General features: G+C 49.2%; 1 protein-coding gene across 6 annotated transcripts; it reads right to left on the bottom strand.

Moving 5' to 3' along the window:
- Window positions 1-201: 201 nt before the first annotated feature.
- Window positions 202-7,446, bottom strand: DMRT2 (doublesex and mab-3 related transcription factor 2). 6 transcript variants are annotated; one of them, XM_063788014.1, is made up of 5 exons: window positions 7,296-7,446; window positions 5,642-6,210; window positions 3,941-4,043; window positions 1,970-2,047; window positions 202-1,554 (listed from the first exon to the last, which is right to left on the bottom strand). In XM_063788014.1, exons 2-4 carry the CDS (start codon window positions 6,164-6,166, stop codon window positions 1,995-1,997), a joined length of 681 nt encoding a protein of 226 aa, XP_063644084.1. In that variant the 5' UTR covers window positions 6,167-6,210; window positions 7,296-7,446; the 3' UTR covers window positions 202-1,554; window positions 1,970-1,994. The 6 variants fall into 6 exon arrangements, with proteins under 6 accessions (XP_063644084.1, XP_016816016.1, XP_016816014.1 ...); XM_016960527.4 differs by having other exon boundaries at window positions 7,004-7,443; XM_016960525.4 differs by lacking the exon at window positions 1,970-2,047 and having other exon boundaries at window positions 7,004-7,446.
- Window positions 7,447-16,809: the final 9,363 nt, after the last annotated feature.

The raw sequence follows: 16,809 nt of genomic DNA on the forward strand, positions 1-16,809 counted from the left end.
GCAAATGGCCCTATGTTCTCCTTAAAGTGATTTTTGCCTCAAACGGTCTCGAATAATTAAATTTATGTGCCCTCCACAATGCAAAACTGAAGTATTATAAAGGTTTTCCTGTGGCCCCCAGTGACCATTAAGAGTACTTCAAAATATACAAATATACAGAATCATAGAAAAATAGCTTCTTCATCTAGACAGAGACAGCTATTTGCTTCGGCAAATATTGGGTCTTTGAGAAGACGGTGTCAATTTTATTGCTTTTTGAAATGCTGTGTAAAGTGTGGTACTTAACAATTTGCACATTGGGCAATTTCCATCTGTAAGTTTAAATATATGTGATAAGAAAAAGTACATGCATATTAGGAATATATAAAATTTTTCAAAATCATCATCTTTACATTAGAAATTTCTTAACACAAACATCTTAACTTTTAAAAAAAGTAGCAAATGGCCATAACGCTCTAAGACTGCAGAAAATCCAGCTTTCTGTTTAAGCAGCCTTTCACTGAGAGACACGAGTGATGGCAGATGAAGGCCTCTTAAGAATAGACTCAACAGAAAATGACAGTGGTTCATTCACCGAGAGTTTTGTTCCAACTTGTTTGGCTACAAAAAGGTCTTTTGCACATGTATCTATTGTAAATGTGTACTTCTGGTTGTCCTTAACTAAACACTCTCTGTGTTTCTTAGGGGTCTCTTCAAAGGCCTCTTTGACAAATGGTGTTTTCAACTCAGGACCCGATTTGTCAGTAAGTGTTTGCTGGAATAATGAGTGGAATGGATTATGTCTAAGTGGCAGAGGGTGCCTGGTGTTTTCTTTGCTGATCTTCGTTAAGACATGCCCTTGAGCTGCCAGGGAGTCCGTGTCAACAATGGGAGAGAAATTCCGTCGGGGTGGGGAGAACGCGGACCTCTCTGGGACAGCCTGATGACCCTGAAGGTCACTTCTCGTGGTCTGGATCTCAGGAGTGTGAGGCAGCACCAGGGAGCCTTCCAATTTCGATGGCATCATGTCCTGCTCTGCACTGAGTCCATCCTGGACTCGTGCTCCCTTCAAGTCCCAGCTGGTCCCAGGCTTCAGGGCTTGAACTGAGGTGGTGGCATTTAGCAGGCATTGCTGGTAGAGGAGGGTGTCGCTAATGGGGCCACACTTGGGCCAAACTAAAAATCTCGAGGACAAGGGATACTGTCTATAAGTTGTGGCCACGCTGACATTAGAAGAAATTAGTTCCATATTCCCAGACCCTGAATACTGCATGGTTAAATCAAGGCAGGTGGGCAAAAAATTACAGAAGTCCTTGCTCGGTGGTTCCACTGGGCTGGGGCTGTAGGCACTTTTGTAGGAATTGTAGTCAGGTCCAGGCACCATGCGGTTGGGCAGAAACAGAGCAGCAGCTTGAGAAGTTTCCAACATCTCCCTTTCTTTATATTCTCTCTCCAGCATAATGTTCTCCAACTCTTTATCAGCAAAGGCTCTTCTTTTCCTCATCCTGTCACTAACTGGGGGAGGTAGAGGGAAGGTCCCTCCTACATAAGTCTCCGCTGGAATGGGGCGATAGCCTACAAGAAGCAAAGATTGCACATGAAAGAGATTAACATCTACGGAAGAAAAATGTGGAAACCCAGAAGGTAACAGCAACACTACAGATCAGCAGAACAATTATTTACAGTTCCATCTCACTAATATTTTTATACAGATGCAAAAGTACAGGTTAGGTTTAAAAGAGTTTCCTGGGAGGGTGAAAGATATCCATAATGCAACTTCTTGTTGTTGTTGTTGTTGTTGTTGTTGTTGTTGTTGTTGTTATGGATTTATTTGCTTGCTTGCTTCAACAGACATACTTTATTGATTAAAATTTTAATATTCTTCCCAGGCCCCCTATGCATTAAGAGACAAGGCTATTCATCTTGTATCAATCAATGTTTTATTATTATCCATGTCATCTTTTTTCATTATTAAAAAATATATCTATACCTAGAGCTGATGTCACTTTTATTTTCTAAAGATGGTTCATTATGTACACATAATAGCTGTAGAATAATCCAAGGAGAACTAGGAAAAAAGAGAAAGAAAGAAAGTTAAAAGAGATTAGCGAGTAGAAAAAGAAAAAAAAGGCTTAAGAAAATAGAGAAGCATAGAAAATTGAAAAGAGCTGTTAACTAGTCAAACACACTCTACAGTGAACAATTTAACCAGGCCCCTTCCCCTGATACCACTACAAAAATAAAATAAAATAAAATAAAACAAAACTCAAAAAAGGCGGGGAGTATTCCCTGCTCTATCGAAAATAACTGTTCTGAAACATTCTTCCCAAGCTCTAATCATTTTGGCCGGATACCAAAATGGTTGAACAAGCAATCATTAAAACACAGGCTAAGTCATCGCACGAACAGGAGCAAACTCAAATACAAAGATTAGTGTAACATAAATAGAATTCCTGGAGGCATAAAATACTTGGAGTATTTCATCACCCCCAAGCACTCACCTCTATCATATTTGTTTGAAGGATCCATTGTTATATTTGTGTTTACATAGTGACAAACCCATTATACTCATTTGCAAATAAAATAAAATTTGAAAATTAATGTTTACATTTCTACGATAAGTTTTTGCCAGGAAGTTATTTAGTTGAATTTACTATTCCATTTAGTCCTCAGACTTCACAAGTTGCTTTGCATAATCTCAGTTTATCAATGTGGCCCTATTATTATAAATCTGTTTATCCAGTTTGTAACCAAATTCATTTTTAATTCATAAGAAACCACTCTATGGTCAGAAGTATACAACACATGATAGGACACACACAAACTTCAAAACCTGTCCAGAACCAACAAAATTCAGAAGCTACACAAGAAAAAAACAGAATCCAAATGTCTACTTAAAAATTTTTATAGGACACACACAAACCTGTCCAGAACCAACAAAATTCAGAAGCTACACAAGAAAAAAACAGAATCCAAATGTCTACTTAAAAATTTTTATTTACTTTCAACCTGAATTTCATGAAGTGGCAGTGATTAAAGCAAACATTAATTGTCCCTTATTTAAATTTTTTAAAATTTAAAGAAAAACGGTTAAAAATAGTCAATATATTATTGAGGTCAATAAATAAATTCCATACCCAAATAGAGATGCTTTTAAAAATGAGTAATATTTTAAGAAAAATTAATGTACCCCCAGGCTTTCATGAAAGTGAGAACATGGAGACAGAAAGCTATAGATTTCGCACTGTTCTCATTCAACCTCCACTTCGCTTGCTGGATTCGAAAGCTTTTTCAGATTCTATAACCTTGACTGTCAAAAAATGGTAAAAATGAAGTTTGGAATAATAGGAATTATCCAAGTAATCCAAAAAAAAAAAAAGTACAATGAAAAAGAGCAGAATCTGAGGTTGAACTTCCAGACTAAAGGGCTTTACTGGTTGCGAGCAGTTGTTAAACTCCTCACTTGACTTCATCTATTCAGCTCCCACAACTAAGAAAAGTGGACGTGATTGTGTTGTTTTGTTTTGCTTTGTTTAAGTTATTTATTTCCTTCCAAGACATCTGCTCCAGGATCACTTGGCAGTATATCTTTGTACATCCCTCATACGGGGTAAATTTCACACGCACTCCACATTAACCGATTAACCACTAAGCAGACAACCAAATAATAGGGATTCTTCAACTGGTGGTGACAGAAACCTCAGGAGGTATGTGAGATTCATTTTCCCAGGTGGCGGTTTCCTTCCTAGAAGAAAACTTTCTGGTTCCCGGGCCGTGCTAATCTTCTCCCTACGGGTTCAGTTTTAGCGTACGGGCTCAGCGAACACCTAAACAAAACCCTTCTAATAAAAAGTACTTTCCCTTTAGATAGCTCTTTAACAGATTAATAAACACACTTTGTGCTGATTAATGAGTCACTCAACTCTGTTTAAAAGGCTGAAGGGTAATTTTGTTGCTTTACCTTCTAAAATGCTTTTGGCCAGCAAACTGGGGGCTCTGACTTGCCTCGGGTACACAGCTTTGCGCTCGAAATTATTCTGTTTCCCGGAAAGCCCCTTCTTGTCCTGTAAACACAAGAAACATCATCAATAATGCCCTGAAAGAAAATGGGGGCGAGAAGGGGGAAGGACGGGATGTCCGTAAATCTTCTAGAAACTCTCCCCCTTCTAAATGTATTGAATTTTCCCATTCCGTGTGAAAAATAATTACAAACGAATTAATATCAGCACCCCTTAATCCTAGGGCAAGGAGCTGGAACCTCAACTGGTGAGCTGGGCCCCCTGCTTTCGGCAGCACAGTCACTCTAGACTCTAATCACTCTAGATATACGCAGACCTATGGCCAGAAGTGAGGGGACATCCCGGAGGGAAGTGAAAAAGTGAAATCCCTTTCAGGGGGGGCACCCGACCTCAAGAGATAGTTGCAGCCAGGCTGGGTCCTGGGAGCCCACCTGTCGGATAGAAGGTGCCCAAAGCCTGCTGTTCAGCAGTGAGGCCGGGAGGGTTTCTCCCCGTGGCAGGGCAGGCAGGGTGGGGGGATAGGGGAATGAAGAGATGAGGGTCTCCTGGGTCCGGCTGCAAACCCCAAATTTGCGCTTTACGGACACCCACCCTCGCCTCTGCAGTCACCTATCCCGCCAGCTGCTGGGATTCTGGGCCCTCCCACGCCCGCGTCCTACCCAGCATATGCTACAGAGAACGCGTGGGAACGCAGGGCAGGCGATGACCCAAGCGGGACGCGGGAGGAGACCAAGCCCGGGACCAGGTGCCCATGGCGTCCAGCGCGCTCTCCTGGGCCCTCGAGAGGCTTTCCAGTGGGGTTACTGCCTTCAGTGTGTCTGGCGATCCACTCCCCAGCTCTTCTCCACCAAAAAGTAGAATTGAAAGTCTTCCCTGGTCCTGAGTCGGGGAGGAGGCCCTGTGAAGCCTCGGTTGCTGAACTCTCCCTGTCCAGGCGCACATGGAAACAAATACAAAATCGAAGGTTCAAGAGCGTCTCTCGGAAAGAAAACCCTGGCTCTCCTCGCAGCTGGAGTCCTCCGATGGGAAGCAGCAGAGACCCTCCACTTGCTCTTAGGTAGTTTGCAGGGACAGTAGCTTCGGATTGATGACCTTGGGCTGCAGGCATCTAATTTCTCATGCATTTTGTGTCTCATCCATAAAATGAGTGTTCTAGATATCTCAAACGTCCAGGTGACAGCTGAAGCACCGAGTGCATGCGTGCTGCGCGGTTCTTCTTCTCCATCATCATCAGTGCAGCAGTGACGAGCCTGGAGCTGCACGCCGTGCTGTGGATCAACCACTCTCCCCCCCAACCCCGCCCTCAACACCACGAAAATGCACTTCAAAATGTAAAAAAATAAAAACATTGATTTTCTCGCGATGTTCCAAATGGGCCTAATCACTTTCGAGGCCTCTCTGCCTGCTTTTTAAGACAAAAACATTTCCCAAGTTCCCCAGAGATGCCTGCTTTTTCCCTCCCGACCCTGCTTGCCGGTGTAAGCAGAAAAGCGTTCTTACCATCCTTCCTAGGGAGTGCCAGGCACCGCAAGGCCCTGGGCGCGGGGGTGTGGACAGCCGCCCCGTTCCCCTCCAACTCCCCCACCTCCACTGTGGCCCGAGACGCCCCGGCGAGGCGCGCCCCGGGCCGGGCGGGTACGCACCTCGGTGGCCTGCTGCCTCCGGAGCGCCACCTGGGCGGCCATGACGCGCTGCCGCTCCACCACCAGCAGGCAGTTGGCGCACTGGCAGTCGCGCCAGCGACAGAAGCGCTTGTGGCCCTTCAGGCAGGACACCACGCCGTGGTTGCGGCAGCGCGCGCACTTGGGCGTGCGGCTCAGCTTGCGCGGCTCCGCGCCGCCGCCCGCAGGAGTGCAGCGCTCCGGGGCACCGGTGCCGGCGGGTGAGGCCCGAGGCGCGAGCGGCGGCCTCGGCTGCAGTCCCCCCTGCTGCTCCGGCCGGCCGGGCATCCCAGGGGACGCGCCTGCCTCCTCGCCGTCGCCCTCGTCTTCCGCGTCTTCGTCCACCTCGTCGCCGTCTTCGTCGTCTTCGCAGTCCCCGTCTGCCGGCGGCGGGCTGGGCCCGGGGGGCGTTGACCGCGGCGCCCCGCAGCCGTCCTCTTCCAGCTCCAGGCTCTCGACATCGATCTCCCAGTCCCCGGCCGCGGAGCCGGCCTGCGGGTCGGCCATGGCGCTCGGGGCTTCGCTGGGGCCTGAGCTTGGCGGCCCTCACGCTGGGGAAACACAAAGAAATCCAAAGACCCACCGGCCGCCGTCAGGGACCATCCCTGAGCCTCCGGCCCAAAGCTCCTGGTCTGCCCGCCTCCGGCCCCTTGAGTCATCCTGTTCTCATTACATGTCCCTCACTTCCAGGCCACACGTGCCTTTCCTGTATCTCTAGGGCCCCCAGGGATCCACAACCCAACAAAGGTTTTATTTTATTAATTCTAAGTGCTCTGTGAGTACCTGACCTTTAACCGTGGCCCTCTCTGGCTTTACACGGGCTTTCCGGAAAGTCCCTGGGTAACTCACTTATCACACACACACAAAATATTGTGTCCAAATAGGCAGCCCCAGGCCACTTGTCGGATTTCCCCATACTCAACTAGTATGGCCACGATGCATATAAAACTATCCGTGGAAGAACAGTTTTCCTTTGATTACAAGTGGCCCTTCAGACTCACTGAAGTACCACTCTATGCTTCCCAAATGCCTCTCATCAGCCTACACCACCACAAGGACCCCTCCTTGGGCTTGAAGAGGTCCTCTCACCCCCCTCCCCAAAATAATCAACTGAAAACCAAAATTTTGTTGTCATTAGAGTCCCATAAGGGCAAAGAGCACAATATAGACGCCCGTCCAGCCTTAATAGTACCTGGGGTGCACAGGGCTGAGCCGCGTGGGCTCTCTGTACTTAGGGCTTGGTTTATATATTTAAGGTAAGGCATCCCAGTCAAACAGAAAAGGTGAAAGATGATTCACGCCCTTTGCCCTCCCTGACACCCCGAGCGGCATCACAGCACTCACCAAAACTTTGAGGCCCGGGCTGGTAGCCCAGTTAAAAGATATCCAGCTTTAGGATCTGGCGCTAGGGCTGCTGGCTGTGCATGCAAACAGAAATCGGGGTCGCTACCCTCAAACACAAGATCGGGAGCTGATAGCTGGAGGCCCGGAACGAACCCACTGGATGGTGGAGGGGAGGGAGAAGGTGGGTGGAGGGAAGGAGGGAGGAAGCCAGTCAAGTCCTCAGCGACCTAGCCCAGCACATCCCGAACTCTGCAAAGTTCTGCTCGGTCTTCTGCAGCCTCGGGCGCCTCACCTTGCTGAGGCCGCTTTCGGCTTCCTCTGACCCAGGCTGGGCGGGAAAGGTCGGGCCGCCCCCGCCTGGCTCAGATCGCTGGCTCACCCGGCGGGCGCGCGCAGTTGCATTCAGCGCAGCGCCACGGGCTTCAGTCTCCAGACTGCGCTCCCCTTCCTAGTATTATCCGCTCAGGCCCCGGAGCTTTACGTCCTCTGATTGGCCGGTTGTCAGGCGGTGTGAATACTGATTGGCCGAGGCACGCTGCCAGGGAGCCCTCCGCCTCCCGCGGTCTACACTCTTCTCTCTGAAGCGCTCCGCCAGAGTCCGCCTGCCGGGCCTTCGGTGCAGCCGGGTCGCCTGTCCAGAATCTAAACCCGAGGTATGACGGTGCCTGCAAGAGAGAAGTCACCATTTATCTCGCGGACTGGGAAACAAGCAGAGATACATTCTTAGGAATGCGTTGTCCACGAGAGAAGGTAATAAACGACGAGGAAGAGATCAGAAAGACCAGTATTGGTCTCTATCAGCATCACAAGCATTTCTGCGACTCAATCAATCATTAATCCAAACTGGGCGTAAAAATGATGCCTCTCTTTCGGGGCGTACAGCGACATCCTTCTTTCTCCTGCAAGAGTACATCAATGGTTACCTGGCACCGAAACTCCTAGTTAGCATACAAATAGCCTGTTGATATTTCTGTGTCTAGTGTCACCTATTCTCGAAGTGCCAAATAGCTCCTCATTAACCTTCACCGAGCCCGTGTGGCAGGTGGCCAAGTCGACTACAAGTCACTTACATTTTTCTGTTATATAAGTTGCTATTACAGTTAATGTAGGGAAGATCAGAAATGCATGCTATTAAGAGAATTAGGTAAATCCATTCACCCTAAGCATGCATTTAAACAAAGTTATTTTTAAAAAGATGACTACTTTTTAGTGTGCATAGTTGTATTTATAGACTTTCTAACGGCTCCCTCAAAAAAATCCTTTACAAAATGTTTAACAATAAAAAATTTTCAACATATTAAAAGAAGGAATTAGTCTTCTAATTCAACGCTGCATTCTTTTTCTTGAACTCAGTTAAAAATAATATGGGCGCTTTTCTAACTGCATCTGTAAATAATCAAGACCTCTCGAGTAGGATCTGTTTGGGAGACTACAAAATTGGGTATCATTGCACTGAGTACATAGTAGGCCCGCAACAAATATTTGTTGAAGGGTGGGAATTCCTGACGTAATTCCAACGTTACTTTTGTCCGAGTTTGTCAGAATGTTAAAAGTTAACCTGGATCAGAGAAGTGGGAACAAAGGCAGCTTAGGAACTACCGCGACCAGCCAGAAGCACTATTCTCAAACCTTCAGTGATGTTGTAAAGTTCCTCCCCGGTGACCAGGCACTGGGATTCCCATTTGTACGGGTGCTTCTTCCCAGAGCCTCTTGCGAAGCCCAATGAAGGAAGTAGAGAAACAGTCCTGCTTATTCCCATCGGCTTTTCGGTGGCTCTGGCGACTCAGAGGGTGACTTGGGAGCGGTGCGCGCTCCGACAAGCGACAGGGAGGTCATACAGACTTTTACTTCCTCTCCCTTGACACCACCTTGTAACGCCAGGTTGTTTTTGCACATTTTTTATACCCAGTCATCAAAGCACATTTCCTTCACCTGCACTGGAGCGTTTAAATTCTTGACAGCAACAGAAATATGTTCCTATCCCCGTTTTTCCAACGACGAAACTGGGGTTCAGAGAGGAGCCCTGGATCACCCAGTAGTCTCGGGAAGAGCAATGGACCTTGTCGACCTCTGTTCTGAAGTCCCAGAAATTTTGCAGAGCCCCTCACTCCCAGCAAGAAAGACTCGCCACGGGTTTGCTTTTTTCAATTTTATTCCCCTGCACCCCTTCTGATTTGAGTACCTGGGATGACTACCAGCAGCCCTCCTGTAACAGGACCCAGCACGTTTTTATCAAATCACTCTGTTTTTTCAGCGTCTTCCCCTGCTAGCTACATTTCTGCCTTTGCAAACAGGCTTCTGCCCCGCGACGTGTATGCAAACTACAAACCCCCACCACCGCTGGCCCTGTGTGCATGCGGTTGGCAGGCTGGGCTTTTATTTTATTTATTGCTTTTAAGGTTAGGGGTGGTGGTAAGGAGATGAAATCATTAGCCCTTCACCAGTTGTTTTAAATGTTAAGAAACAAAATCAAGAAAGTAGGTTTGCTAACTTTGGGAAACTAGATTGAGGGGAAGAGGGACCGGAGGAGAAACAGGAGGAGAAAGGGGTGTAAGCCTCTGTTCCCAAAACTGAAAGTAAACGAGCAGCCGAGCAGCTCTTGAACTAGTTCGAAATTTTAAAACTGCTGCATAAGGAGGAAACAAGCGGGATTTGTGTACAATAAACCACGCTGGCTGAGGCCAAATGGGAGATGGGACTGCAGGTCCCAGCGTAGGCAGAGAACAAGGCCCTCAGAATGTTCCGGCAGGGCCCCCAGCCTCCTTCCTGTGTGTGCTCCATCCGTACTGACATAGGGAAAGCTGAGCCCCAGTGCTTCCTGGAGGACCTCAGCCCGTGGGTCCCAGCGGGGCGGGCTCGGAACTGTTTCCTCCCTAGCTCTCAACCCTCACCTCTAGCAAAAACGTGCACAACAGCCCCACTGCTCTCTCCAGACATCTCGCCCGTCTCCACGTGCCCCACCCCTCCCCACACACCCGTCTGCGGCACAGGGGAACCAGCAGCTGTAATCATAACTCAGTTGAATTACACTCAATCAGTCCGCCCGGAATGCGGCCAGAGAATCGGGATCCCAGCAATTACCGGGAAGCGAGGTCGTGGGGCGGGGCAAGGGGGAGGAGAAAGAGGGTCTTTATCCCGGGAGTAACTTCAGGACGTCCGAGAAGCTCCGACATTGGATGGGAAAATAAGTACATTCTGGGGAAGGGGAGGTAAAATTATAGATTTTACCGGATTGTGAAAGGAATCTACGGCTGCTCAAACAGTTTAGTAAGTTAAATATTCAGAGGGAATAGGAGCCAGAGAGCCTGGGCTCGAGCTGTTTGCTCCACTGGCTGGGTGATCTCGGTCCGTTAGTTTTCTGCGGCTCAGTTGCCTCAGTTGCCTCATCTGCAAAGGGGAAAGAGTAGCCTTCCTTGGCCCGACTCCGCAATTATGAGGATAGCAGGTCTTCACAGGTTAGGAGTTCGGTACAGACGTTGATTTCCTCTGGAGGTAGCAGCACACCCAGTCCGGGAGGGCCCGGCCAAAGCGTGCCTTGAAAACTTGATTGAAAGGCGGGGGTTCAAGGAATTCAGCTCCCCTCTTGAGGTCCCTCTCTTAAAAGGGGTCAGGCCGCGACTGAGGACCTGGTGAGGTGAGGAAACAGAAGTCCTTTGCCTTGTAAACCGACACCAAATTACAAAGTACAATTCCGAGTCCCTCTTGTAAATTACAAAGCAACTGGGCCGCTGTTGACTCAGCCCGTGGAGCTCGGCCGGCGGGGCTCGCCTCTTGGAACTGACCGGCCTGGGGCCCCCTTCCCCCTCTGCCTCCCTCTCCCTTTACCCCAAATCTCTCTCACCCTGTATCCCTTCCCTTTCTGGCGCTGCTCAGACCCACCCGGTGAGAATCTCTCTTTGGGCGAGTCACGTATGGGAACCTCAACAAAAAAAGAAGGAGGCCCAGCACTTTGGGAGGCCGAGGAGGGTGGATTGCTTAAGGCCAGGAGTTCGAGACCAACCTCGACAACAGGGCGAAGCCCCGTCTCTACTAAAAATACAAAAAAATTAGCCGGGCGTGGTGGAATGCGCCTGTAGTCCCAGCTATTCAGGAGGCTGAGGTGGGAGGATCGCTTGAGCCTGAGAAGTCGAGGCTGCAGGTGAGCCGAGATCGCGCCACTGCACTCTAGCCTTAGGCGACAGGAGTGAGACCCTGGAGACTGAGAGAGAGAGAAAACTCTTTGTTGTTGTTGTTTCCTGGATGAGGGTGGTTTTCTTGTTTTCTTCAAACACCCTGCCACAAATTTAAAAATAAAATAAATAAAGGAGGAAAGTGAGTTTCAAACTGGCTCCGGCTCACCCATCCAGTTCCTTTTACGAATCCCATCCCACCCAGTTCGCCCCGGAGCCACGCAGCACGTGTGGCTTCCCTCTCGCGTAGCCACATAGGCTCGGATCGCATTCGAGGGTCCCGACTTCTGCAGCCCCGCCCCGCCACTTCCCACCTCGCTCACAGAGCTAATCGCGGGAGTCGATCCCGCCCTGGGCGTTCCCCCCACGCCCCCCACCTCCGCCCGGACTCTGCGCGGACAGCCCAGCTTAGAGGCCCAGCCTGACAGAGGCGGGTTGGAACGCGGATCTGCCCCTCCCTGGCTAGGGGTAGTGAGGAGGTCCCTTAACCTTCCTCTGTGCCTCACTTTCCTCAAGTTCACCTAAAAGGAGGCGACGCGTGCAGACGCCCCGGCACGGTGACCCGCGCATACTGAGCATTCAGTGCTCGGGAGTAATGTGTATTATTTTTGTGGGTATTTCAGCTCCATGAGCTGCTCTCCTGCAGAGAGCCCGAGGCTGGGGAAATCCGAAGCCCGATTTCCTCCCTATTCCACCCAACTTTCCAGCTCCGGAGGCCTCCAGAGGAGGCTGGGGCCGGCGGGCATCCTCGCCTTCAGCTCCAGCCTGAGTCGCGTTGCTAAATCAACCTGCCGCGAGCGCCCAGGGTGGCGACTGACGTTTGAAAACGTCTGAGCATCCCAAGAGAAGTGCTTCGCTGTGGCCGGCTTGGCTGCGGTGTCTCCAGAGCTGACCTCGAAGGCACCTCCTTCTGCGGAAAGCGACTCCACGTTGTACCGTCCCACGACTTTGACCGGCTGCGGACGCGGCGAAATAAATAATCCCAGATGGGACTGCGGAGATACGATTTCCCAATTTACTTTGCGTAATCAAATATACGACCTGTCACAAGCCGTGGGGGTGGGAGAGTGGAGACTGCGGGAGGTAACTGCTCTCCGCCAGGATGTTAGAGTTCTCCCTTTCCCTGCTCCGCTCGTCGAAAAAACTGCACAAAAAGGACGGTGCGATCTAGACTCTCATCTCTCCTCCGTGGGAAGCAGGATTTAAATCACAGACACACAAGGCCGAACGAGAGGCGCTGAGTCCACTCCCTCGATTTACAAAGGAAAGGAAAACTGAAGCTCAGAGAAGTTCATGGGAGTTGCTGGGAGACACACAGCTGAAACAGTGGCTGTGCGGGGTCAGAGAGAACCTCCAGCTCCATGCCTTCACACAGTCTTTTTAAATGTGCTCTTTGCAGCGGGATCCGGAGTCAGACGCCGACTATGAAGTAATCGTCCCTTCCTAGCACATCTATCTGGAGGCTCTGCCAGCCTGCCTGTCCCAACCCCCGGCAGCTTCCATCCTCCATGCTGGGAAACGTGGCTCAATTCCCTTGGGGGGCTGGTAGCAGCCAGGAGATGAGGCAACTGCAGACTTTCTTGACTTCTCAGTACCCATTCCAAATGGTCCTCAGGGGAGGCAGATACCGTGGGCTGTACTGGGGCCTGGGTTCCACCCCTGGGGCTGTGGCCTTGCCACGGAAGGCAGCCCTGGGAGGGCATGTGGCTGGTTGCCACATCAGGAGACACACAGCTCTTCACCTCCGAGAGCCTTCTTGCAGCCCCTAGGGCCCTCACGACTAACTGGAACAGTAAACCCTTAACTCTGAGAACTTTCCACTCCCTATTCCCATTCTATTTTGGGGTTTTACATTTCAAGGGGGCAGGCTTTATCCACACTGAAATCACTCTCCATATTTTCCCAACAGTCTAACAACCAGGTAGAGAGGAATCAAGGCGGGGCGGGGCAGGGGGTGGGTATTGCCAAGTGTTGGTAAGGCAGATGCTATGATGAAAAGTTAACTTCTTCCATGTGCATGAACCCCTCAGCAAATCTTTCCACCTTCCTGGGCCTGGGCTTCCTTGACTGTAAAGTGAAGGAGGGAAGTACATTGATTTCTAGGTTCTGCCTCAAACGTTAAAGACTGTAACAAATCTTAACTCCCATCTGATGGACTGCTTGCTCAGGTAGCAAAATCAAGGGTATGAAGAAAGTCCAAGCTGGACAGGAGGAGGAGAGGAGAAGGAAAAGAAGGTGGCGTGTGGGGAATTAGAAACAAGCTTTGGCATTGGTTTTGACATTTTGGTGATATTTTTGCTCCTCTATGCTACTGTTATTAATCTTACCTAGTTAAAAATGTAGGGGGTGGGTGGAATCTATCAACTAGGGAAACGATGGGACATGGAGTAGTTTCACAAAAGATTCAGTTTCCTAGAGCCCAGATCCAATAGGATTCATCCAAGTGACAAAGAAGGTTGCCACAAGTCACAAAGGTTCCATGATCCTGTGGCTTCTAGGTCAGGTTCATTCTGACTGGACTTTAAGCCAAAAATGACCAGGCTTCCTTAGCCCTGTCCTGTGCAAAGCTGACTCTGAGGTCTGAGTTTCAGCTCTGTGGAGGGCTGAAATATTGCCTTTCCTGTTAGCCCCAGGAGGTCCCTCTGAAAAGTGTTCTTGCTGGAGGAGGGATTCCCCCCAATTATGCCAGAAGAATCCCTGTGCTCAAATTTTACCCACGCCTGGGAGAAGACTTGCCCAGAACACATGCTCCATAGTGTTTTTCAGGATGGAGTGGGAGTGAGAAAGGAGTGTCTCAGAGGAGGGATCAGACTGTACTCGGCTCTGTCGTTGGATAGCCAGCGACTCCCCATGATGTCCAGGTGACAAGTGTGATGCTATGTTTTGCAGCCAACTGGCAAAAGCACAGACACCTTTAAAGAGTACTTGACCTGCCTAAGAGAATGATTATTTTTGTCCATGAAATAAGTAGCCAAAAATATATAGTAAGACTCTAGGGATTCTCCTGTTCTACTCCTGGTTTTGCCAACTGAAGTAACCCTTGACCTTGGGCCACTTTTCTCACCATCACCACTTTAGGCTTCTGCAAAATGAAGAGGTTGAAGTGAAACCAAATCACCTTCCCATATATTTTTTGTAGTTGTAAGTGGGGTGAGAAAATGGAAAAGGCCTGCTCGAGGGTTTCTCCACGGGGATGTGGGGGCGGGGCAGGAGAAAGAGGGGACAAGGAGATACCAAAGCCAGCTTCCAGCGCGCTCCTTGTAACAAGGCGCCACATAAATTTTAAGGGCCTGGAGGAAATCTTCTCTTTGATAATGCTGACCCCGGAGAGCAGGCGGTGTTCTAAAGGAGGGAGATGAGCAAGTTCCAAGGGGGCGGGTGAAAGGGAAATGTCACTTGCTTCCCACTGACTTAACGCGGCAGGAGCGCAGGTGCAAGAAACCCCCGGACCCTCCCTCCGGCCAACCCCCGCGCCCCACCAACCCCCGCCCCGAGCCTCCACTCCTGCTCCCAACTTTCGCCGAAAATTTATTGACGAGGCGAGGCCAGGCTAACAACACTGCAATCCCAGGCTCTTTGGGCCCCATAAGAATGCTTTGATCTTCCCCCAGCTCTAGTGGTCCTCAGCCGACTGCGAGGCCAAACGCCAGGGCTACCCGCGCACGGGGCGCCGCGGGAGGAGGCCGCGCGGGGGCGCTGTGGGGAGGACACGCCGGCCCGCGCTCAGCAGCCGGGCCTGAGACCCAGCACCCCCCGCGGCCTCCGCGCTCCCTCCGCGTTAAATCATCGCCCGGTCGCGCCCTCTTCTCCAGCGGGCTCGGCGGTCGGGGGAGAGCAGCGATCGAGTTCGGAGTTTGGAGGGTCTCTGCTTCTCTGGGGTTTCTGTCACTGCTCCTTCCAGCCCTCAAGCGGCTGCTCCGAAGAATGACGAAGGGCCCTACTTGCGTAGATTCGTGGGATGATTTTACCAAGAAGGAAACGGGGGAAAAGAAATCACAATTATTGAGGGCCCAGCCTTTGTCAGATTCTGTGTCAGACCCTTCCAGCTTGACATTATTGACTCTTCACAACTCTTCATTTTATAGTCAAGGAAGCAGGCTCCGAGAGACCGCCTGGAAAAAACAGAACCCAGATCTGAATTCGAGGCCGTCCCCCACCCATCCCGGCACGGTTCCCAGCAGAACTGAGCTAGAACGGCCCTGATGAAAATGAACTTAGATCCCAGCTGCTTGTGACGGAAGCCAATCCCAGCTTTCCCAAGCTTACGGGTTTTTTCCAGAAGAAGCCAACTTGATCTCCCGGAACACAAATTCAGCAGGCTCTCATCTCAGAACTGCCTCCAATCCATCCCATACCCCTTCACACTTCAGTCCTTGGTATTTTCTCCGATCCCACCTTCCACTCCTCCTTCATATTTGCAAGTCTCTCCCTGCAGAATCTGCCCTGAGGAGCAAAGAACATTTTTCCATGGGGAACAGAATTTTAGAATTTCCCTTTGTACCCAGTGAGAAAGACTAAAGTTTGGTATAGGAAATAACCCAAAGACAAATCTATACACTGCATAGAACACAGGAAGCCTGGGCTCTGAAAACATAAAAGACACCAAATCATTCCTGGAGCACTTGTGAAGTTTTGGAAAATTCCTTTAACCTCTCTAAACCTCAGTCTCCTCATTTGTAAAATGAACATAATAAATATTTTTTCTTGCCTATGTCAATGGCTTCCTGATTTCCAAATGAAAAAAAAGCAATTGGAACTCTTTGAAAATAAGAAAGCATTTAAAGCATAAGGTATGAATGAGACTTCTTTTCTTACTTAGTTTGCTTTCTAATCAGGAACCTCACTCCCTGAGTAACAAGTTGGTAAGATCAAATAAGACAAGTCTGGGAAAGGCCACAAAGGGAAATATGGGTGCTGGTTGATTAATTATTGTTCATGCAATACCCTTTTCTAAAATGAAGCTGCCATTATGTTCCTCCATCAGCCATATAAGAAATCCAGTGGCTAACCTCCCTCGTGGCCAGTGAGGAACACAGCTCTGGAATTTTTACACAGATTTCTATTTCCCTGTGGAAGCACTGGAAAGGAAATGTCATTCTCACTTTGAAGAGGAAGAGGCATGCAGCAAGGTAATAAACGCTTTCTAAATAAGCACGTTGATTCAATGCTTTTCATTTCTCTTCAGAGGAAACCCTGTTATTGTGCAAGAAAGGATGAGTCCAGCTTCAACTCTTACCTCACTCAGCTAAGGCTGGTTTCCAGCTGGAACTAAAAGCTGGGTTGTTTTCTTTTATATTACTTATACTTTTAATTACGGAAATTTTAACAATATACAAAAGTAGACCAGTAATATAATATCCATTACTATAACCCAGTAGAGTAACCTCCATACCTATATATCCATATGGGTATGTAATATCTATATATCTGTTAACCAGATTCGACAGTTATAATGGACCCATCTTTCTGCCCATCCCTGCTCAGAAAAATTCTTCAGAACGTCCACTACATTTCTGTCTATTAAAACCTGCAGCTGGCCAGAAGCGGGGGCTAATGCCTGTAATCCCAGCACTCTGGGAGGCTGAGGTGGGCAGACAGTTTAAGCCCAGCAGTTCGAGACCAGCCTGGGCAACATGG

This window comes from Pan troglodytes, chromosome 11, assembly GCF_028858775.2.
Source record: "Pan troglodytes isolate AG18354 chromosome 11, NHGRI_mPanTro3-v2.0_pri, whole genome shotgun sequence".
In the NCBI taxonomy this organism is placed as follows: domain Eukaryota; kingdom Metazoa; phylum Chordata; class Mammalia; order Primates; family Hominidae; genus Pan; species Pan troglodytes.